This window comes from Diplotaxodon limnothrissa, linkage group LG18 (assembly GCF_057381915.1).
Source record: "Diplotaxodon limnothrissa isolate DT_005_m linkage group LG18, D_limnothrissa_male_GT1.1, whole genome shotgun sequence".
In the NCBI taxonomy this organism is placed as follows: domain Eukaryota; kingdom Metazoa; phylum Chordata; class Actinopteri; order Cichliformes; family Cichlidae; genus Diplotaxodon; species Diplotaxodon limnothrissa.
Window position 1 is genome coordinate 16267726 of NC_140613.1, and position 23250 is coordinate 16290975.

A 23250-nucleotide genomic window follows, 5' to 3' on the forward strand; every position below is an offset into this window, starting at 1 on the left:
GTGCAATTTTAATACAGGGAACCCCTGACATTTTTTCAAAGCCCATCTTCATCTTCTGACATTTGTGTTAACAACTGGACAGCTTGCACTCTCAGCCTTTTAGTCATCATCCTCTCATCATGAACTGTAATCACATTGATGATCGCATAGTATTAAATGTGGAGTTTTAATTTATTTGTGTGCAATATTTCACTGCATTTTCCTCAATCTGCTCACTCCTACAACAGTGAAAGGTTGTAAATGATGCAGTGTAAACAACAACAATGCAGTTTGTGACCATGGTGAGTGGTGAATGGATGTGTATTTGTGTAACACTTTCTAGTCTTGCTGACCACTTAAAGCATTTTTACACTGCGAGCCACATTTAGCCATCCACACATCATACAGTGCTTTTTTCCAAGCACTTAAGCTATCACAGCAGCTCACACACCGGCGGAAATATCCAGGGCAATCTGGGGCTTAGTATCTCGCTCAAGGACACAAGGCCACCACCAGCAGTACCGCTGAAGTCGGTGATGCTTCATGAACAAATCAGTGCAGAAAAAAAAACCCCATCTCACATGGAATATTACACTGCATCTGGACATTCTCTGCATTCACATTCACATGCAATTCACATGCTGATGTGAATTACTCAGTCACATCAGCATGTGACCAAAAGACAAGTGACAAGCTGCAAAATGAACCGTAAGATCACTACATTTTTTTAAAATGTCATGCAATAAGACACATTTTATTTCAGCAAATCCATCTACTGTATGTTACCAGCTCACTCACATCCTTCACTAAGTACTCAGGCCAGAACAGGAATACATTCTCAACTGTTAAAACTGCTGGCAGTGAGTCATCAGTGTTATGTTTAGTATGTCCCTCACTTCGTCCACTCTAATTAATCAGGGCTCCATTATCCCCCCAAGACACTCTCTCTCTCTCTCACACTCACACACACACACACACACACACACACGATAATTACAAATCCCTGATTTTTACTGCTGCTCAGTCGGTCCCGTGTTTTTATCTATCTAGTAATTCCCAAAAAATACCAGAAGTTTCTACATGGAAATGAATGAAAATAAACCAAAATACAAAATGTTAAATGTATCAATTTTTCATATATGAGCAATGATGTGCAGCAATGGAGCTTGTTAAGCAGTATTGGTATTTCAGACCCCTGCCGAGCATGACCACTCATCTGAAAACACATAAACAGGTTTTCCACAAAGCTGAAGTAGAGCTTGGAAAATTGTATTCACAATAAGAGAAAGAATACAACGCAGTCATTTCTTTGTTTCTTTCTGCCTTGTGGTTTCATTTTAATGCAATATTTTTGGATGAATTATAGATAATATGAGTGCATACTGGCAGCTGGAAGGAATAAGTGTAGTACAGCGAGGCTGCTGTTATTGTGACTTCGAGCACTCAGGAATAAAATTTAACTTTATTCGTAGTGAGAAGGCCCACTAGTACGTGTCTACGGCCCTTAATGTTGTGACATTCAGAAAGGAACTGTTAGATAATCCACAAACTGCAAGCGTGTTGCATGAACACCCAAACCAATTTCCTGCTGGTTTACATGTGGGACCACGAGAGCTAACAACTGTTATTGCTTCTTACTCACATTGTGCTTGGTGAGGCTGGAAATGTTGCTTGCAATTGCCTGAAGCCAGTCCAAGCATTCTTCTGCTGTGGGAAACTGTATAACTCCACTGCAAACACCATCCACTGCTATGACCTGGAAAGCATTTTTCCTGAAAGAGTAAAAGAAACACAAGCCAAAGATCAGGGGAGGATTTCAAATATTTTACACATTCATATTTAGTTTCTGTTTTTATTTTAAAAGGGGATTAGAGACAGTTCATTGCATCCCAGCATTGGAAACTCTTCCTCTGGGATTCCTGTGATAACAAACTAAGCAAAACTGACTGTGGTGAAAAATGCTGCTGTTTAATAACTTGAAAAACTGAGCGTCCAATTTTCCAAGATTAATTAATTTAGCAACGTAAGCTAAGTGCAAGCTCACTAATTAGTTACTTTGCTTGTTTTGGCGATCCACATGCATAATATGAAAACAGATTTGGGGGAATTTATATTTCTTTCTCTCTTTTAATTTTTTTGAATACTGCACTACTTTTGGAACAGGCTGGTCAGGTGATGAAAAACCTCAAAATATTAAATGTTCACTTCTTTTTTTAATATAATCCAAAAGCTGTGCCTGCAATATGAAAAATAAATGCAAAAACATATTCAGCAATATGCAGTTATTGAGATAAAACCAGAACAGTTACATACAGTGGGGCAAAAAAGTATTTAGTCAGCCACCGATTGTGCAAGTTCCCCCACCTAAAATGATGACAGAGGTCAGTAATTTGCACCAGAGGTACACTTCACCTGTGAGAGACAGAATGTGAAAAAAAAAATCCATGAATTCACATGGTAGGATTTGTAAAGAATTTATTTGTAAATCAGGGTGGAAAATAAGTATTTGGTCAATAACAAAAATACAACTCAATACTTTGTAACATAACCTTTGTTGGCAATAACAGAGGTCAAACGTTTACTATAGGTCTTTACCAGGTTTGCACACACAGTAGCTGGTATTTTGGCCCATTCCTCCATGCAGATCTTCTCGAGAGCAGTGATGTTTTGGGGCTGTCGCCGAGCAACACGGACTTTCAACTCCCGCCACAGATTTTCTATGGGGTTGAGGTCTGGAGACTGGCTAGGCCACTCCAGGACTTTCAAATGCTTCTTACGGAGCCACTCCTTTGTTGCCCGGGCGGTGTGTTTTGGATCATTGTCATGTTGGAAGACCCAGCCTCGTTTCATCTTCAAAGTTCTCACTGATGGAAGGAGGTTTTGGCTCAAAATCTCACGATACATGGCCCCATTCATTCTGTCCTTAACACGGATCACTCGTCCTGTCCCCGTGGCAGAAAAACAGCCCCATAGCATGATGTTTCCACCCCCATGCTTCACAGTAGGTATGGTGTTCTTGGGATGCAACTCAGTATTCTTCTTCCTCCAAACACGACGAGTTGAGTTTATACCAAAAAGTTCTACTTTGGTTTCATCTGACCACATGACATTCTCCCAATCCTCTGCTGTATCATCCATGTGCTCTCTGGCAAACTTCAGACGGGCCTGGACATGCACTGGCTTCAGCAGTGGAACACGTCTGGCACTGCAGGATTTGATTCCCTGCCATTGTAGTGTGTTACTGATGGTGACCTTTGTTACTTTGGTCCCAGCTCTCTGCAGGTCATCCACCAGGTCCCCCCGTGTGGTTCTGGGATCTTTGCTCACCGTTCTCATGATCATTTTGACCCCACGGGATGAGATCTTGCGTGGAGTCCCAGATCGAGGGAGATTATCAGTGGTCTTGTATGTCTTCCATTTTCTGATGATTGCTCCCACAGTTGATTTTTTCACACCAAGCTGCTTGCCTATTGTAGATTCACTCTTCCCAGTCTGGTGCAGGTCTACAATACTTTTCCTGGTGTCCTTCGAAAGCTCTTTGGTCTTGGCCATGGCGGAGTTTGGAGTCTGACTGTTTGAGGCTGTGGACAGGTGTCTTTTATACAGACGTTGAGTTCAAACAGGTGCCATTCATACAGGTAACGAGTGGGGGACAGAAAAGCTTCTTACAGAAGACGTTACAGGTCTGTGAGAGCCAGAGATTTTCCTTGTTTGAGGTGACCAAATACTTATTTTCCACCCTAATTTACAAATAAATTCTTTACAAATCCTACCATGTGGATTCATGGATTTTTTTTTTCACATTCTGTCTCTCACAATTGAAGTGTACCTCTGGTGCAAATTACTGACCTCTGTCATCATTTTAAGTGTGGGAACTTGCACAATCGGTGGCTGACTAAATACTTTTTTGCCCCACTGTATGTGATCTGCCCAGATTCCAGGTTTAAATGCATTTATTGGCAGCTGCATGGCATCATATGCCATGTTCTGTTTCTGGTTTGTGTTCACACAGTTAGTTTTTTTTAAAGGGAACCTGCAGGAGTAAATATAAAGAGATGCAGACAGTGAAGCTGCTCATACTTATGAAATGCCATCTAATGGTAGAGAATTGTTAGTCTCTGTGTGTTATACAAATCTTTCTAGAAACACATATTAAGTCCTCTGCTAATTCAATAAGGAGAGATCGTTTGGACGATTTAAAGATATTTATTGAGAGCTTGTTTTCTCTTCTTTTTCTCTCAACAGGTGATCCAGGAGATCTTCTTTTCTTCTTTCTCTTTTTAAGTGCCCTTTCTCACTGTCCCTCTTCCCTTCTGTTTTTCTTTTCCTTCCTCTTTCTTTCTCCCTTTCCTATCCCTCAGTCATGTCTGTCCCGTCTGTAACAACTGAAAATAAAATAAAATAAACAATAACAACAAAGGTTGATCAAATGGACCAATACGGCAATGCCGTGATGATCCATTTGGCAAAGTAAATCCATTGGGTATCCTTGTTGGTCTTCAGACAACAATTCTGACGGCTAAAGAACCAAATGGGACAGGCAAAAAAAAAAAAAAAATTTTTAAAAAGCAGGCTGCTCAGTGATTACAGATCTTCCTTATTGAAGTTATATATATAGAGCTTTTCTGCTCTAACTGAGCACTTAATACAAGCTTTGGGTGCACACAATCTGGGGTTCAGTATCTTCCACAAGAGTACTTTAAGGTGTATTTAACAGCAGCCAGGGAATTGATCCACCAACCTTCCGACTGGTAGATGATCTGTTCTACCTCCTGAGTCACAGGTGGCACCGGGTGTTTCCTACAGGGACTGTATGATTGTGGGAGTTCATGCTAATACTGCAGGGTTTTACTTTACACTGTAAAGCACCATCGGACAGCTGTTGTGAACTGGAACTACAAATACAGTGTATGTACTACTGTGTATATAAAATCGTTTCTTTTGCTTTGTGGTAAACTTCACTATCATGTCCCTTTTCTGTTCCAGACAGGCGCCAGGCAACGAACTATTGGCTTTTTGGTTCAGTTACTATAATCCTTTTCTCTGCGTATCCAAAGAGTTGCCCAAACTGACACGAGCAGAGGAACATAAATCTGGCTTTACTCACTAACCCAACCAAATCACAAGACACCAGTGAGGCATAAGTTAAAGTGTTAACCCAGCCAAATACTGATCGTGTGTTTAATGGTACACTCTACACAGTCTATTTATAGATGGAGCATTGCAGTGTGCTCTATTTGAAAATCCCCAAGCATTTAAAATGTAAGAGATCTCTGCACTAACATCTTAAGAAGAAAGAAACTGACACTTCAGCACGAAGTCCCAGAGCTCACCTGGAAACGTCAGAGCCGGGGATATACTGTGACAAGCGTGAGTGTAGCAGAGGAATAAGGCGCAGGTCCACCCATCTCTTCTCCCAGCGAAGCCCTGGGGACGTGGGCCAGGACGAGCAGGACAGGGTGTCCTGCAGAAGTGTGAAACCGAAGTTAGAAGAGATAGCCCCTTCCCACCTCCAGCATTTGAAGCTGTTCCCATGTCAAAGAGCCCGAGTCCTGCTGCAACTATACGGTTGTTGCGGATGCACAGACAGCACAAGCTGCAGATTAAAAGTGATTTGCCGTCCTCAAAAGATAAAGATAGAACATCCTAGCTATCAGCAAGCAGTGACAGTTGCATGGAAACAACTTTCTGGCATCTGCTGCTGCGTAGTTACAAAAGGACAGCTACTAAATCAGCCAATCAAAAGAAAGGCTAATGAAAAAGTACCGTGTTGTTAGGATGGTAGTTCAAGTGCAGGCCACTATCACACAGAGGAGAGGAGGTCCCACTACTCTGGTCACTGGGGATGCCTGCAGCATACAGGAAAACAACAATAAACCCACAGCTACACCCCCGTCTATTTCAAGGTTTCTAGCAGCAATGAATCACAGCCATCATCTAAAGCGTGTTACTTTGTTCTGCTGCTCAAGTCGGCTCCAGCTCTCTGCCAATTTGTATTCCGTTGACTGGCTGGATGGCCAGTCAACCTGCCCTATATACGCAAATGAAAGGATTTCATGAAATGCTTTCATGTCTCACAATAAAGCTCTGACATACGAGAGCAATCAATCCTGAGATTTTGTTAATTACTGCAGTTTAGTCTTTAGCATCTTTTCTGAAGCTTGAGATGGGTTTACTCCTCAAAGCAGCATCTTTACTCAGTGCTTAACAAGACAGGAAGTCCAAAATAAATGGAGCAGGAGCTGGGCGTATTTTTCTTTATTTCTCTCAAGTCGACTCAAATTTATTGTTTCCAGGGCGACCAATTCTAGACAGGAAAAAAAAACCCCACCAGCTATAAATACTCTTGGCCAATTATTTTCCACAGCGGTAATAGTGATTATGTACTTAGACCTAATACCGGGGTGAATGAGAGGGTTCTCACATGTACAGTCCTCACAAAGGGGCAGTTTCAAAAAGGCTGGAGTCTTCTTTAAGAAAGAGACCGTGAGAGTCACTTCTTCACCAGCATTTCTTAAAACCTGGACCTGGAAAGCAGAAAAACAAACAAACCTTGGGAATATTTTTTTTTTTTTGGTCTTCTTTACAGAAGCTGTAAACTGTGAGGTTTTTCTCGCTGAATGCTTGCTGTGATGAAACATGGTGTGCCAAAGCCTCGCTAAGAATGGAAATCCAAGATAAGGGATTTACAGAGTGCAACTTTTATGCTCCTTACTCACACATATTGCTTACAGATGAATTTAGGCAGGAATGAAAGAGAAAAAATGGCTTTACATGTCAGAAAGATACAAATCATGAAGTGAGACAAGATAAGCTGTTGAAAGAGTTGTTGCAGCGGTGAGAAACTATGAGATATGAGCTGACAGCTTACCACTTCCTCGTGGCGATAGCTCCTGACATTTATTCCATTTATCTGGAAACAACAATAACACGGTTAGCCTAAATGATACTGCTGGCATCATATCACTGTAGCTTTATCTTCAAAATGATTAATGGGGCCAGCATAATAATTGTTATGACATCTGCGGCAAAAACTGTTGCCATGTGGGAGATTTTCTTTAATCGATTTATTTATTTATTTTGGCTGAAAGAGATGCAACAAATTAAAGACCTTTATTAGCCTATAGGGACGCATAATTACGCCACACAGTTTTATGGACATGTGGCGCATGAATTATTAAAGAACGAGGAAACGTGTTAGCTCGCGGTGTGGGATGAGATGTGTAAACGCGCATTAATGCGGCGTGTTACCTGAAGGATGCCGTCTCCGATGAAAAGCAGCCCAGACAGTTCAGCTGGAAAGAGAACAGTCGCTTTAACGCAAACAAACAAGAGGAGGGGGAAAATGACGGGAAGTGGGGAGAAAAAACCCTGACGTTATACCTTTCTGCTCCTTTGATATTTTTGATATCACAACAGGGATTTTGTGCTCTGCTCCACCCTACAGAGAGAAATCAAAAAGAATTGGATTACGAAGGTATCACAAATGGAGAACAAGACTCTTGAGATCAACATCCTTGGCTGACACAGTTGTTGCACATTGACAAGGAAATAATCAATGCCACTTGTTCAGACTTAATTCTAGGAGCTTGGGAGGAGCGGCCCTAATCTGCTGGGATCTAAATTACCTTGATGCTCAGACCGAACCCTCCAATCGTCTGTCTCCTGATCGTTACAGTCCTCTCCTGCAGTTAGAAAGACGAGTTTAGACTGCAGGATATGATTTCAAGCTGTGGAAATGTGGAATTAAAACGATCTAACTCCTGAAGCTTTTCTTTAACTGTTTTAATGATTACAACATTTTTTAATACAAAACAGGAAGGTGGTTTATTGATTTCAGCATAAGTTTGAGCATTTTACAAATATTTGCCTTCTTTTGGTACTTTTTGTTGCATTGGGTGTGTTTTCTTTTCTCAGGTGTAGTTTATGGATTTTCTTTTACAGTGCCTTACTGGCCACTTTAGTAGGTACACCGGTTCAACTCTTCGTTAATGCAAATATCTAATCAGCCAATCACATGGCAGCAACTCAGTGTCTTTAAGGATGCAGAAATAGTCAAGACGAGCTGCTGAAGTGCAAAATGAGCATCAGAATGCAGGGGAAAAGGTGATTTTGAAGTAGTCTTGATGTAGTGTGGTTGTTTGTGCTCAGAAACATGTTTCAGAAACTGCTGATCTACTGGGATTTTCAAACACAGCCATCTCTAGGGTTTACAGAATCGTCAGAAAAAAGTAAAAATATCCAGTGAGTGCTGGGTGAAAATGCCAGGTCTGAGGAGAATGGACAGACTGCTTCCAGCAGATGGAAAGGCAAATATCAGCTAGTTACAATCAAGAACATTGAAAGACGTAGACTACAGCAGCATAAGACAACACCAGGTGATATTCCTGTCAGCTACAAGCAGGAAACCGAGGATACAGTTCATGTTCTTAGCGGGCAGGAGATTGGAAAACGTTGCCTGGTCTAATGAGTCTCAATTTCTGCTGCAACATTCAGATGGCAGGGACAGAATCTGGCAGAAACATCATGAAAGCGTGGATCCATCCTGACCTGTGTAAACATTTCAGACTGCTAGTGGTGGTGTAATAGTGTGGGGGATATTTTCTGTGTTTTTAAACACCACAGTCTACCTGAACACTGCCACACAGAAGACCACATCCATCCCTTTATGACCACAGTGTACCCATCTTCTAGTGGCTGCTTCCAGCAGGATAACGCAGCAGGTCACAAAGCTCAAGTCAGACTGACAGACAATAAGTTCACTGCAGTCAAATGGCCCCCACAGTCTCAGTAGAGCACCTCTGGGTTGTGCTGAACAGGAGAGTCACATCGTGGATGTGCAGCCAACAAACCCGCCGCAACTGTGTGACGCTGTCGTGTCAACATGGTCCAAAAGATGATCTCTGAGGCAATGTTTCCAGCACCTTATTCAATCGATGCCATGAGAATTTAAAGAAGTGTAGGTGAAGGTGTACCTACCGTATTTCCCGGACTACAAAGCGCACCTGAATATTAGCCGCACAAGCTAAAATCAGGGGAAAATCCTGTTTTGTACATACATTAGCCGCACCTGACTAAAAGCCGCAGGTGTTTCAATGTTGACTCATCATATGTAAGAGAATATGCACAAAGGGAATTGTCAGGAAAAAGATGGCTGTTTGGAGACACACCCCTTTTATTAATATTGTAACGTTCACAAGAACCAGACGGTTGGGGTCTCAGTTTGTCCGTTTATTCGGCACATAAGCCAGCGGGTTGTTAACTCAGGGGGAAGCGCTCTCGAACTACACCTCTCTTCAGCCTGGCACACACACAGAACCACCAGGTCCCCCCACCCCTTCCTGTACACCACCCTCACTACTTCCTGCAGCCCAACCAAACATGAATCTTAAAGGAACAACAACAGTGTGCAGAGAAAACCAACATGTCACTGTCCAGTAACACTTAACCATCGTTACACTGCCCCCCCAGCAATAAGTTCCTCGTCCCCGAGGGAACGACACAGTCTCTGAGGCGGGGCGGTAGCCTACGTTCCCTCCTTGACCTCCTGAGCCCCTGAGGAGGACGCGGAGCTTCGGGGTGAAGAGTCCGAGGGGGGGGAACGCAGCCCCGGTCGGGGGCCCCTCTGAGCAGGGTCATGGACGCTCTGTACACGTCCCTCTGGAAAGGAGGGGAGGGACTGTCCTCTGTAGGGGGCCATCCGGTCTCTGTGCAGCGCTACTATCCTCCCCCTAGGAGGCAATTGCACCCTGTAAACAACCTCCCCCACTCGCTCTAGGACGCTGCAAGGCCCCACCCAGCTGCTATCCAGTTTAGGACACCGTCCCTTCTTCCTCTTTGGGCTGTAGACCCACACCAGCTCCCCAGCACGGAAGTGCCTCCCTTTAGTGGTGATGTCGTAATTCCTCTTTTGGCGCAGGCCTGCCTTCGCCAGCTGCTCTCGGGCGTAGGAATGTGAAGAATCCAGCCGGTCCTGCAGCTTCCTTGCGTAGTCCCGGCCCGGTGGTGCCTCTGGCGCGTCCGGGGGTTTCCCAAAAGCCAACTCTGCAGGAGTTCTCAGCTCTCTCCCTAACATGAGCAGGGCAGGCGTACATTGGGTGGAGTCCTGCACTGCCGACCTGTAGGCCATGAGGGTAAGGGGAAGATGGTAATCCCAGTCCCGTTGGTGTTCTGAGGTAAGGATGGCTAGCTGCTGGGCCAGCGTCCTGTTAAACCTTTCCACCAGCCCATCGCTTTGGGGGTGAAGTGGGGTGGTGCGGGTTTTCTTAGTCCCAAGGCGTTCACACATGGCAGCAAATACCTTGGACTCAAAGTTACGCCCCTGGTCACTGTGGAGGGTCTCTGCTGTTCCAAAGCGGCTGAACATCCCCTCCACTAATACATCAGCGACCGTCTCAGCCTCCTGATCTGGGATGGCGTATGCTTCCGGCCACTTGGTAAAATAGTCCATGGCCACAAGAACATAGCGGTTTCCTCTGTCTGTGCGAGGAAATGGGCCCATGACGTCCACAGCTACTCGCTCCATTGGGGCTCCTGCTGGTTGCTGCTGAAGCTGAGCCCGGGACTGGTCTTGTGGCCCTTTGTGTGAGGAACATGCATCACAGCTGCGGCAAAAGTCCTCCACATCCCTCCGCTGTTGACCCCAGTAATAGCCCTGGCGGAGGCGGCGAAGAGTCTTGGAGACCCCAAAGTGGCCAGAGCCAGTGCTCCCATGGCAGGCTCCCAGCACAGCTGACCTCAGCGACCTTGGCACCACAACCTGCCACCTCTCCTCCCCCGTGGCAGGATCCTTCCAGGCACGCTCCAACACCCCCTCCTTCAGCCTGAGAGCTGCAAACTTGGCCCACAGCCCCCTGGTACAGATGGAAAACCCAGTGACCTCATCCCAAAGGGGTTGCTCCCCCTTCTCCAGCCACTGCAGGACCGGCAGCAGGTCTGTGTCTTGTTCCTGCCGTGCCCTCCACTCCGCTGCATCCACCACCAGAAGAACCCTGCAGGCGAGCTGTGCTGCTCCGTCTATTGTCGTGAGTTCCCGCTCTATTTCCTCTCGCTTCTCACAGTAACGGCAGCCAGCTGCAGCACATGGGCGGCGAGAGAGGGCATCTGCGTTAGAATGGTGCGTCCCTGCTCTGTGCTCCACGGTGAAATTGAAGGCTTGGAGCTCCTCCAGCCAGCGAGCCACCTGTCCCTCTGGCTCCCTGAAAGACATCAGCCACTGAAGGGCAGCATGATCAGTTCTGACAACAAATGCTGTGCCGCACAGGTAGTATTTAAAGTGTCTCACCCCCGCCACCACAGCCAACAGCTCTCGTCGTGTGACACAGTAGCGCCGCTCGCTCCTGTTCAGGACCCGGCTGAAGTACGCCACCACCTTCTCCCCTTCCGGTCCAACCTGCGACAACACCGCTCCCAGCCCCACATTACTTGCGTCAGTGTCCAGGACAAAAGGCAGGGCGGGGTCAGGGGGGGCAAGGACTGGGGACTCTGTCAGCGATCTGCGGAGGGTGTCGAACGCCTGCTGACAGTCCTGGGTCCAGATGAAGTCACGGTCCTTCTGCAGCAGGTGGAAGAGTGGTGCGGCTATGGAGGAAAAGCCCTTCACAAACCTCCTGTAATAAGACGCCAGTCCTAGGAAGCTTTTGAGCTGTTTCTGGTCTGCTGGTGTGGGCCACTCGGTAATGGTGTGAATTTTTTCCTCCAAAGTGCTGATGCCCTCACGACCCAGCTTGTGGCCCAGAAACTCCACCTCCCTCCTCATGAAGTGGCACTTGTCGGGATGCAGCTTCAGGCCTGCAGCCGCCACCCTCTCCAACACTTGTCTCAGGGCATCCAGGGCAGCATCAAAGGAGCTCCCGTGCACTAGAAGATCATCCAGGTAAACCAGACACCGTTGCCGTGGGACGCCAGCCAGCACACTGTCCATGAGCCTCTCGAAGGTCGCAGGAGCGTTGCAAAGGCCAAAACTCAGGACTTTGAACTGCCATAGTCCCCTGTTAGTGCAGAAGGCTGTCTTCGGTCTGGATTCCGGGGACAGTGGCACCTGCCAGTAGCCACTCCGCAGGTCCAGGGTGGAAAACCAGGAGGACCCGGCTACTAAGTCGAGGGACTCATCAATCCTGGGAAGGGGGTAAGAGTCTTTCTTAGTCACTTTGTTGAGTGGTCTGTAGTCCACACAGAAACGCATCCTAGGACTTTTTTTCTTAGGCACCATCACCACCGCGGAGGCCCACGGGCTATCAGATGGTTCTATGATGCCCGCCTTCATCATTTCACACAGCTCCCTGTCTGCAGCCTCCTGATGAGCCAGGGGCAGGCGGCGGGGGCGCACTTTAATAGGCTGGGCATCCCCGGTCTCAATGACGTGCTCTACCAAGTGTGTCAAGCCAACATCACTTTCTTTCAGGGCAAAAATGTCACTAAACTCTTTTAGTACCTGCCATAGACTCTCTTGCTGCTGTGGAGTCAGCCCCTCACAGTTCTTTGACCAGATACTCCTCACTGCTGAGAGCCTCTCCTCCTCCTCCTCCTCCGCTCGCTGTTCTGCTGGCGGGTCTGCAGGGGTCTCTGCGGTGGAGGTGGACGCCGCGGCAGATGCTGTGCAGACCGGGGGAGGAATAAGCGGCACCTTCTTCCCATCAGGGAGTACGAGGAGGCCTTTGCCTAAGTCCAGTACACCACCAATGGCTCGTAAAAAATCCAGCCCAAGGATGCAGGCGTCCTGCACGTCAGCCACCCAGGCAGCATAAGACACACCGAGGTCCCCCACCTTGAACTGGAACACTCCCTTCCCTCTCATTGGGGCCAGATCACCGGTCACAGTCTTAAGTTGCACGTTAGTCGGTTGTACAGCAGCTCCGGTTGGGACAATATCGGGTCGGACCAGCGTTGCATTGGATCCCGTGTCCAGCAGGGCCGTACAGGACACCCCCGCAATCGTCACTGGAACATGGCAAAAGCCGCCAACCTGGGTCCAGCCCACAGTGATGGCCGCACCGGGTGGAGGTGGCGGTGGTGTGGGGATGTCGTTCTCCCAGGCCCGTGTACTCCCGCCTACACGGGCCCGTGGGCGTTTCCCTGAACCGCTGCAAGCTTGGGGCACTGCCTGATGAGGTGTCCGACTTGTCCACATCCCCAGCAGCTCTGAGGTCGGCGGTGTGGGCCAGCCCGAGGGGAAGGCGACTGCAGCGAAGCTGTCTGCACCAAACTGCACAGGCCCGCTGGCGTCTCCATCTGTTCCACAGGTGCTGACACAGCCCTCACCACGTGTGCGTCGTCAGCGCCCCCAGAGGATCCTGCAAGCATCTCCCTCTCCAACGCTAGCTCCAGGGCTGCACTGAGTGTGGCCGGCCGAGCAAGCTGAGTTTGCATGCGGAGCTCTTTAGGGCTCAGGGCCTGCAGGAACTGGTCCCGAGCTAACTCCGCCTGCACTGATGGTGGCATGCTGTCATACGCCCTCCGGCAAAGGCACTCGACTTCATGGGCCAAAATGCGGAGGGGCTCACCTGGCAATCTGCGTCTGTTGTGGAACTCCGACCTCAGCAGCACTGGTTGGTTATACTGCCCGAAGCGCCTCTGAAGTGCTCCGACCAGAGCATTATAATCTCCCCTCTGCTCCTCGGTCAGCAGCAGCAGGCATGCAGCTGCATCCTCACACAGGCACAAAGCCAATTGGAGAGCTTTATGTTCCTCAGACCAGCCAGCTGCAACAGCTAACAGCTCGAACTGTGCGATAAACACTTCCCATGGCGTCTTGCCGCTGAACTTAGGCGTTTTTATATTCGCTGCAGCTTGCTGGGCGCCGCCATGTTTGTTTACATCACGTGACGGCGCGCCAAGCGAGGTCGACTCCTTCCCGCCGGAATCGTGGCCGCTGTGCGAACAGTTCCCGAGCCTAGTCAAACCTGGAGAAAATCCAGCCTCGGCAGACAGCCGCAGCGCCGTTTCCCTCACTCCATGGGCGGGCGAGCGCGGACGAACCTCCCTCTCCTCCGTCTCCTTCTTAATCCTGCCCGGCAACATCCTCGTCTCGTAACGGCAAGCGTCGCCGGCAACAGGGTCTCGGGCGTTCTGGGGTTCTTTTTTTTTTCTTCACTTCTGACACCAATGTTCACAAGAACCAGACGGTTGGGGTCTCAGTTTGTCCGTTTATTCGGCACATAAGCCAGCGGGTTGTTAACTCAGGGGGAAGCGCTCTCGAACTACACCTCTCTTCAGCCTGGCACACACACAGAACCACCAGGTCCCCCCACCCCTTCCTGTACACCACCCTCACTACTTCCTGCAGCCCAACCAAACATGAATCTTAAAGGAACAACAACAGTGTGCAGAGAAAACCAACATGTCACTGTCCAGTAACACTTAACCATCGTTACAATATTTTGAAAAACAAGTTATGGGTACATATTTGCACATGTAGTACATAACAGTAACCTACAGCACACCAGAAAATAGATTCGGACTACCTTTTAGGCTCAGGTGCAGTGACACGGCTTTAACAAGAAGAAAAGTCAGTCATTCACCATCTTTCTCTTCTTCCTGCGCTCTAAAACCACCAAAGTCCTCTTCTCCAATGTCGGAAACGAACAGGCTCAGGGTGGCTTCGTCATCCACTCTCCGCTTCTCTCCTTCGTTGTCACTTTCAAAACCAAAGAAATCCTCGTTGTCAGTGTCAGAGTCGAACACCCTCAGAAGGGCCGTGGCGGTGTCCTCCTCTCCATCATGCAGCAGTCCAGCCCTTCAAAATCCGTTGGTGATCGTGGATGTTTTCGCACTTTTCCACGCTGTCAGAATCCACCGGTGGAGTTGGGCATAACTTGCTTTTCGCAAGTTTATCGCCGCTCGTCATCCACGACTCCCGCTGAATGCGTAGCGCTACTTTGAAGTTTGTTTTTCGCGCTACTTCGTACGGCACTATGTTGCCTGGCGGACGGACATGTGACTAACATACCACTCTTGAACCCCGATCCTTCCGCCAGGCAACGTAGTGCCGTACAACAGCGGAACAAACAAAACAAATCGTCTTACGATATCACAAAAATCATGGAAAATCCATAGAAAAGCCGCACCTGACTAAAAGCCGCAGGGTTCAAAGCTTGTGCAAAAAGTAGCGGCTTATAGCCCGACAATTACGGTACTAACGTCACCAGTGAGTGTATTTTATGTTTTGCAACAACTTTTGAAGTTAAAAGTTGTCTCGGGTGGGCTCTGATACATTTTTCAATGACAGTCAGGTTTGTATGGCATCGAATATGAACACTCTGTTGCTCAAGGTGCATGCATGCAGCGTATTCAGCAATTTCTTAAATGAAATGTAAAATTCAATCCAAATATTCAACTGAACTTGGTCACCAGCACTTGGACTGATACGTTGCAGTTGTATTTGCATACCGGTGCCTTTGCCCTTTTCGCTGATTATTAATGATGTTTCACAGGACACAAACCTCCATTTGTCATTTGAGGATTTTTATCCAGGAAAATGTTATTGAATGAATAATTCCATTTTGGGAAAGGTCACGGTCTCGGGTCTCAGCTGAATATTTTTTTTCGCACAAGAAACCCGCGCAATAATTAATGTGAAGGAAAAGTTGTCAGGGGTGATGACAAGCGAGAGCTAAATGTTAAACTCAGTAGGTGAATTATTATTTAATGACTACACTTGATTTATGAGGAATAGATTCACTCATGTAGGCTTTCCATTAACACAGACACTGAGCTGTGTTCTCAGCACTTTTGTGTTGTAACCTTCATTACCCCGCGCTGCTGTATACGTTACTGATTTCAGCGTCTGTAATTATGACTGGGTTACTTACGCTCGAATAGAAAGGCTCTCCTGACACACAGATGACATCTTGCTCTTGAATGGTCAGAATATCTTTGGCCAAGTGTAGTCGAATATTAAACGGCTCCTCATTACCTTCTTGCATCAAATAAATCCCAGTCTTTGTCTGTGAACAGTCAGAGAGATAAAATCATTCATCATCCCTCCATGACTAAATTAACTGGCCATGAAATGAAATGTCATTGAGAATACTCGCTGCAGAATGAACATGGAAATTAGGAAACAGGGTTTTGGTGTCTATTATTTTCTTCTTTTTTTTAAATTACTCTTCTTGTTAAGGCTAATGTCGGACCAAATAACCACAATAGCAGCTCTGAGTAATAAACAACCAATTTGGATAACAAAATATACAAGAAAACAATTGATATATGGCTTATAAGCCGCATTCTGCGAGTCCAAATAACACTTTTGTACCCTCTGTTCCACGCTGAGACACAGAAACCCAAATTATATCATCACATTGTATTATTATATCAAATGGTGACAAATTAAGAAGCTGTGAAATTCAGTGGCTCAAATCAAATCGACCTCTGCATTTGAATCTCCCTGCTTTCCACGAGCGAGTGTGAGAGCGGCGTGTGTGTTTCCAGTGAACCGTTTAAAACACGCTAATCTGCATGCATTTGCATTCTGCGTATCCTTCCTCATCCCCAGCTAATTGTGATGCCTGTCCTGTCCTTGACTTAAAAAGGTCTACATGAAAGGAGCACCTTCACCTGACAAGACTGCTAATAGAAGAAAGCCACCAGTGTCAGCATCCTTGTCGCCCAGGATACGCCACTCATCGGTTCACAAGACAGGCTGGTTGCATGACTGCTATTCTCAGACAGAGAGACAGCGAGAGTATCTCTCAAAATTGCGGGTCGAACTTGAATCAAAGTCAGTTTGCGGAGCATATTATCTTTCACCCTAAATGAGGAACGTGAAGAGCCAAGCCCTCGCCTGCAGCTGCAGCGTGAGAAATGAAATGAGGGAGCCATTAATTCACGTTATTTGAGGTAATGCGTGTCTGTGTGAAAGTCATTAGCCAAGCGAAATGAGGGTAGTAGTGTTTGTATATTAGCCGGGTCAGACAGCATCTCAGGTGACTGAGCACTATTTGACCCGCTGCAGTGCTTGTATTGTACATAATGAACCTCATCCTTTATCCTATTTTATAATTCACTATAATTCACACCAACCTCCGAAACACCCCACCATTATCAGCTGTAGTCTGCTGGCGTGCATGTGGCAAACTATGAGGGAATCTTCTTTTAATCAAGGACCATTACAGCGAACGCCAAACGAGATTAATTTTTTTTTTAAAGGAAAATAAATTTTTCTGATGTTTCCTATCAAGAGGACCTGCAGTAAACTTTGTTGCATTTTGAAAAAAAAGACGGTCGAGGAGCAAAAACGGACAACCAGCTTGTCAACATCGCGTGCCTCACATCTCAGCATCTCCCAGCAGTGAGATGCGATGCAAGGCAGAGATGCGAGGAAGCTGCCCAAAGAGAAATCCTCGGTTCCTCGGGTCAGTCTTTAGCAGCATCAGTTACTTGTGATGTGCTGCAAAACTGTCAACCCCAGCTGGTACGAGTGCCCAAAGAGCCTCTTCTCTAACATAAAAAAGAGGTCTTTATTCGTTTCGATGCACACTTTGATCAACATGGCTGCTCTGTAACAGCAGAATCACTGTTAATGATTTAGTTATCATTGAACATTCCTTTTAATCTTCTAAGTCAGTGTTGCTGGGTTGGGTTTTTTTGTTATGATTTCTGAGCTATTTATTTACTTGCAGCACCATCTGCACAATGATGCACCATACAGCAGCGTCAGATTGCAAATTCAAAAAATAGATAAATAAAAAGCTGTGGCTTTGATGATCTGTATATTTTACATTTCCTCATTCATCCATTAAGCGAGTGAAAAAAGCTGCGACTCTGTGACGCCAACACATTTAGCAAGTAATCAGCCTGTATATTCTGAACTGTCAAGATTGATCACCCTCCCATGAGTGTGTATTGTGTTGCATCACAACTGCAACTTTGTTCTGTCATAGGCGCTGCAAGAAAAAACTTGCAGCATGTATACATCATTCCAGCATATAAAAGACTTCAGCACAGGGTACACCTGTGTTTCCTCACTCTTACTCATCCAGAAGCCTCCACTCTCCGTGCATTTTCCAGGTCAGGGAAGGAGAGAGGATGCAAGTAAGCAGAAGTTAGCATGATGAAAAGCACAGAGGGTTTCGGTGTGCCTTTGTGCCGGCATGTTACATGGCTAGCCTCGCTAATTTATGATAGCTGGGTGATAAATGAAGCGGCTATGGTCTCTGCTTGAGAAACGCTATCAGAGAGTAAATCAGCTGCAGATCCATCATCACCACCTTCCCTTGTTGCTCAGGATGTCAGATAAGATGAGCTCATAAAGTGAAAGCTAAAAGACATTAAGTGGTGTGTTTTGTTGTGTAGCTTTACTTGGTTTTTTTTGTGGGGGGAGTTTGCAGTTGACAGATTAAAGGGGGATAAAGGGGGCCCAGTGAGACTGCACATGCACAAACTGCACTGTATGTGCCCCGCTGCTGTTGTAGCCACAGGCCCTCAGATACCTTGCATGCTTTAACACTGTTTCCAAGTGCCTGAAAATGCCTCGCCGCTTTCTATAATCTTGCTCAATTGTTACATTGATTGAATTCTACCAACCTCTTCATTTGAAGTCTTGAAATCCATGTGCTACTATGCAGTGAGGGATACTGCAATAGAGAAAAACAAGACTGAGTTAGTCGGAGGAGACAAATGCTTAAAGACACGACTGGCCTGCTGCAGCAAAACCACAGAGCTGATTTAAACCAGCATTGTTAGCGGGATGCCTATTCTCATTATAGTCTCATACAAAACACAGACAAAGGAGAGAAATGTTTTTTTCATCGAAACGTGCCTCTTCTAAGCGACAAGAACGAAAGAAAATCCTCACTGAGCAATGTCAGGAGACAACCGGAGACCATTAAGGGTTAATGAATAATTGATTACAAAGGTGAGAGCCCAGGTATCCTAATAAATGTTTCAATATCGAATCCAGTGCTCCCAGAAATGAACCGTGTTACTGGTGGAAGCAGAAGACTGTGGAAAGTGCTACTACAAAACTACTACAGATTATGTGTTTAGAAAGTAAAAGTGCGCTCTGCCCAAAATAACATGCACGCATTTTTAAATTATCTGACTGCTTCCATACAGACGCAAGTAGTCTTTGAGTAATGTTGTGAGAAAGCCGCATTTACATAAACCGGTTCCACTCAGTTATAATCAGACATGACTGCCACTTGACTCAACAAAACGAGCGCAGAGCAAAAATGGCTCATACTTGAATTATAGAACCTGTGCTGCAGAGGGAGTCGGAGACTTACCTCAGCAGAAAGGCCCCCAGCTCTTTGTACGTTCAGCCCTAGCCATCGAGCAGTGAGTTGATCCCCGATCTGAGTCGTAGCAGAGGGCCTTCCCGGATCATGGCTGTCAGACTTGGGTGGTGGGGGAGCAATGCTGTCACCTCTCCTGCTACTCTGTAAGTGCTGCAGGATTATTCCCAGAGGAGCCGGTGCTGGAGAGCAAAAAGAGGCTATCGTGAAGTGAGGTTTCTCTCCTCGAGGTCCCTTATCGGTGGTCGTGCTGCAGTAACAGGAGGAGGATGTGGCTATGGTATCATCCTGATCCTAGAACCACTCGAGAGCTGAAACAAACAAAGAAAAGAAAAGAAAATGCAAGTCTTCAAGTAATGCTCTGAAACAAGGCTGACTGTTGATTACATGCTTTTGGCTACGACTCAAAAGATGTAATCTTAATACAGACAAGTGTGTTTTCACTGCAAATGCTGCGTTTATGTGGGATGTTGAATCAGAAGCAAATTCACAGCTTTTTTTTTTTAAATAACCACCTGGTTAAAAAAAACAAACAAAAAAAAGCAGAGATGCAAACACAAACTCACAACTGTGAATCTCGTTTCTCAGTCTAAGATGAAGGATGCACTCAAACACCCCACTGTCGATTCATGAACGCAAATGCCGAAATGCAATTAACTCATATTCTTCGCCTTTCTTGTGTTTTTCGTATGCTAAGCACACATGACTATCTCAACACGTTTATTAACTTCCAATTGCTCATCCTTGAGAAACCCTCCTCGTTAGTATGTATTTTTGGCTCGTTGCCACCCTTTTGTTGAGTTGCGGCGTTGCTACTTTGATCATTGTTCCGCGCGATTAAAAGAACTCACAGTATATGCATTTGAGGCCACATTTCATGCATAAATCACTGACTTCTGATTATACTGTAAAAGTAGACTTAGTGAAACTTGCAAATGTTTGTTAATCACTGGAGAACAGAGAAGGGAACAAGAGCGCGAGCACCTTTAAGGAATATGGGCTGAATCGAAACAGAAGAAATTTTCAGAAAACTCTCAAATACTAATATTATGTCAGAATCAGCGCAAGAACTCAATATAGCTGTGTGATATCATTATTCTTTTAAAAAATGATCAGTCTCAACAGATCTCCAGCTGCTGATTCAAGCTGTTGGACAGAAGTATTGGGCCTCACCTCTTACTTGAGTCTGGGAAAGAACGGATCATATTAAAAGGCTTAACATAATCGAGTGTGGTAGTGTAGGACGCCACCAGTGCAACAAATGAGTCTGAGAAATCTTCTTCTCTCCTAGATGGTCAGCTATCAACTTTAAGAGGTTTTATTGCCAAGTGGAAGAGTTTAGATAAGCACCTCAGCAGACCACGTAATGTCACAGAGCAGGGTCGCTGGTTTTGGGTCCCAAAAACCTCCTCTGACATTAACAGCAGAACAAAAACTGTGCGCTGGGAGCTTCGTGGGATGGGTTTCAATGGATGAGCAGCTCCTACGGGTGCAGCGTCGATCTTTTAGTCAGTTTCTTTTAAACTTTCTTTCTCATGCTGTGTTGCATTTTGGAAACTTGAATGTTGAACTCTTTAAAATGAATAATGTCTGTTTAGTGTTGATTCTTTTTTACTATAGCTTAGCTACACAGTTTTCTTTCACCTTTCATTGTGATGATGTGAGAATGTTTTTCTGTTACATGAGTGGACACACAAACAGGTAAAGGCAAAGTAATCCTGAAGAAACAATCATTTACTGAGTATCTACTGAGCAAGATGCTTTATTATCTGAGGCGGCGTGAAAACAGTAGCTGATAATTAAAATAAGTAGCGGATCATTATGATCTAATTATTAGCTAATGACTCACCGATATCTCCTCGCTTGGTCTTTAGAAAATAAGCAAGTATTTGTTTCCCTTAGAAAGTGTTTCCAACACAGAACAATCAATACACCTAAAATAGATTAAATACCAGCTAACACAGTGTAATAAAGCCCACAGTGACAGTTTCAGTATTTGTTTTCTGTTGAATGTGATTCAAAAAGGTGTTGATTTAACCTCTCCCAGGAGAGAGGAAAAGTCCTCACACAAAGTCTGAACTGGTGACGACTGATTTCCAGCATTAAGCACCTTAATGCTGGAATGAGCTGCAACACAGCTTGAAGCTGTGAAGACGTTCATTTCTCTGGGTAGCTGTAAAACTTTACTGGCCCATATTTCTCATACATTGTGTGTGTGTGTGTGTGTGTGTGTGTGTGTGTGTGTGTGTGTGTGTGTGTGTGTAGCGGATTATATTACTATAGAGGTTTTGTGTGCAAAAGAGGTCTTCATCTCAGTGGGATGTCCTGCATAAATAATCCTTCACTAACTAACTATAAATGAGGTGGATTTTTATTCACCTCTTCAATATTATTAACCTCAATTTATGGCAAAAAGATCCATTTGTTTGTGTACATGGGCCCAAATTAGCCTGTGTTTATAACACAGTCAGCATAGCTTTGAGTCTTTCAACGGGAAGCATGTTTCCAGCCTGAAACATGTATGTTGTGTGGGCTTCATAGTTACCCTGGCAACCGAGAAAGTGGAGATTTGAAAAAGTGGCAATCATTTTTGGACCTTTCGTTGTTTATTTGAAATTATAATTAAGTACTATTTTTCTTTTGCAAATGTTTTATTTGGAAATTTTTAAAAACAAAAAACAAAACAAAACAAAAATCCTTGTAGTCCTAGCTGGTTCCCATGAGCTGTGAAATGATTTAAGCCACTTCCAAAGAGGACTTTTCCTCTTTTAAAGGTGGGAAATCTTCAATTCAAGTTCATGGACATGAATGAATGAATAAAGCACTGATCTGATGCAAACTCATGCTCAGGTTAACAAAAATAAGGAGGTAAGATTCCCGTCCAGTAACATGAATCACACGTTCAGGCTGTTTCACAAACTGCAGTGAGACTGTGTTGCATGAGAATATACTGCACTACATTTGCTTTAACAATATGTTCTTAATAAACTGGCATCTGACTGTAGTCTGAAACTGTTCTTTACAGTGTAGCGTGAACTGTATTGCATTATAGTACCACTACTAGTTAATAAGAAGGATTTATCTTTACCAACTTTGATTCGATTTTTTTAATTCCATCATTTAATGATTTTTGTGCTTTTCTCTATGTTTTCCAAAAATAAATTGATTATTGGTAAGATTGAATGAATGTTTATTAAGATAAAACCAGCTTAAATATGCAAAACCTGGATCTTGTGACTCCCAATATTAGAAATTTCCTGATGCAGTAAACTGAAAGGATGAGTGGGAGATATGGAAAGCAGTAGTAAAGGTTGTAGTAAATTAGATTTTAGCATCTATGACATGAACTGTCCTGTTTATTTCTGATTATTATTACAGAAGAATAAATGTTGTTGTTTTTTTACCTATGACATGTTTTTTTTCTAAATTTGTGAAAGTGTGTTAGTTTCACTGATATACTGATTGTGCTAAGCGCTGTTGCTAACTTTAAAGGTTGAACTTTTTAAGGCTTTTGCCTCCACTTGCTCTCCAAACTGTCAGAGTCAGGCCGGCTGTGTGTAACGGATGTAAGAAAAATCCTGACATCATTTGCAGGCCTGCTTTAAAAATGAATGCCTTCACATGGTCAGCTGAAAAATGTGTCTGCAGCTCTGATATGAGCACTTTGTCTTCACAGGTGCCCTCCTGTATATCCTGTCAGATGCCAGTGCTTCTCCAAAGATGAAATAGGCCAAACCTTTTGTGCCTTTTAAGTCGAGTCAGCAGAACTCCTTTTACAACCACGCCATCAGATATTTTCAGTCCTACCAATTTGCCAAGCAATGTTTTTCAAATAACGCTCTTGTGTCTGACACAATGGCTGAAAACACAGCAAGAGAGCAGCGTGAGATTAGCTAGATGGTGTGGAGATTGTAACATGACATCTCCATCTCGTAGACCTGAGGACAGCTGTGGCCCATACAGGATGATAAATGGCCGTTTGTGCGTAGGTGGAGCAGCTGTCTGCAGAGTGCTCCGCCACACGTAGCTTTCCCTCTCG

At 45.2% G+C, this 23250-nt stretch overlaps 1 protein-coding gene across 3 annotated transcripts in view; it reads right to left on the bottom strand.

The window, feature by feature from the left end:
- Nucleotides 1-18528, bottom strand: part of sntg1 (syntrophin, gamma 1) — a 38730-nt gene extending 20202 nt beyond the window's left edge. For 2 of the 3 annotated variants that reach the window (XM_085377249.1, XM_085377250.1), the window contains exons 1-10: nucleotides 18502-18528; nucleotides 15789-15923; nucleotides 7608-7664; nucleotides 7363-7420; nucleotides 7231-7274; nucleotides 6851-6892; nucleotides 6404-6506; nucleotides 5746-5828; nucleotides 5313-5443; nucleotides 1622-1751 (exon numbers count right to left, since the gene is read on the bottom strand). In XM_085377249.1, coding sequence (XP_085233375.1) covers nucleotides 1622-1751; nucleotides 5313-5443; nucleotides 5746-5828; nucleotides 6404-6506; nucleotides 6851-6892; nucleotides 7231-7274; nucleotides 7363-7420; nucleotides 7608-7664; nucleotides 15789-15923; nucleotides 18502-18528 — 810 coding nt within the window. Of the gene's footprint in view, nucleotides 1-1621; nucleotides 1752-5312; nucleotides 5444-5745; nucleotides 5829-6379; nucleotides 6507-6850; nucleotides 6893-7230; nucleotides 7275-7362; nucleotides 7421-7607; nucleotides 7665-15788; nucleotides 15924-18501 lie in introns of all 3 variants that reach the window. The other variant, XM_085377248.1, reaches the window with a different exon arrangement.
- Between the last annotated feature and the right edge of the window lie 4722 nt (nucleotides 18529-23250).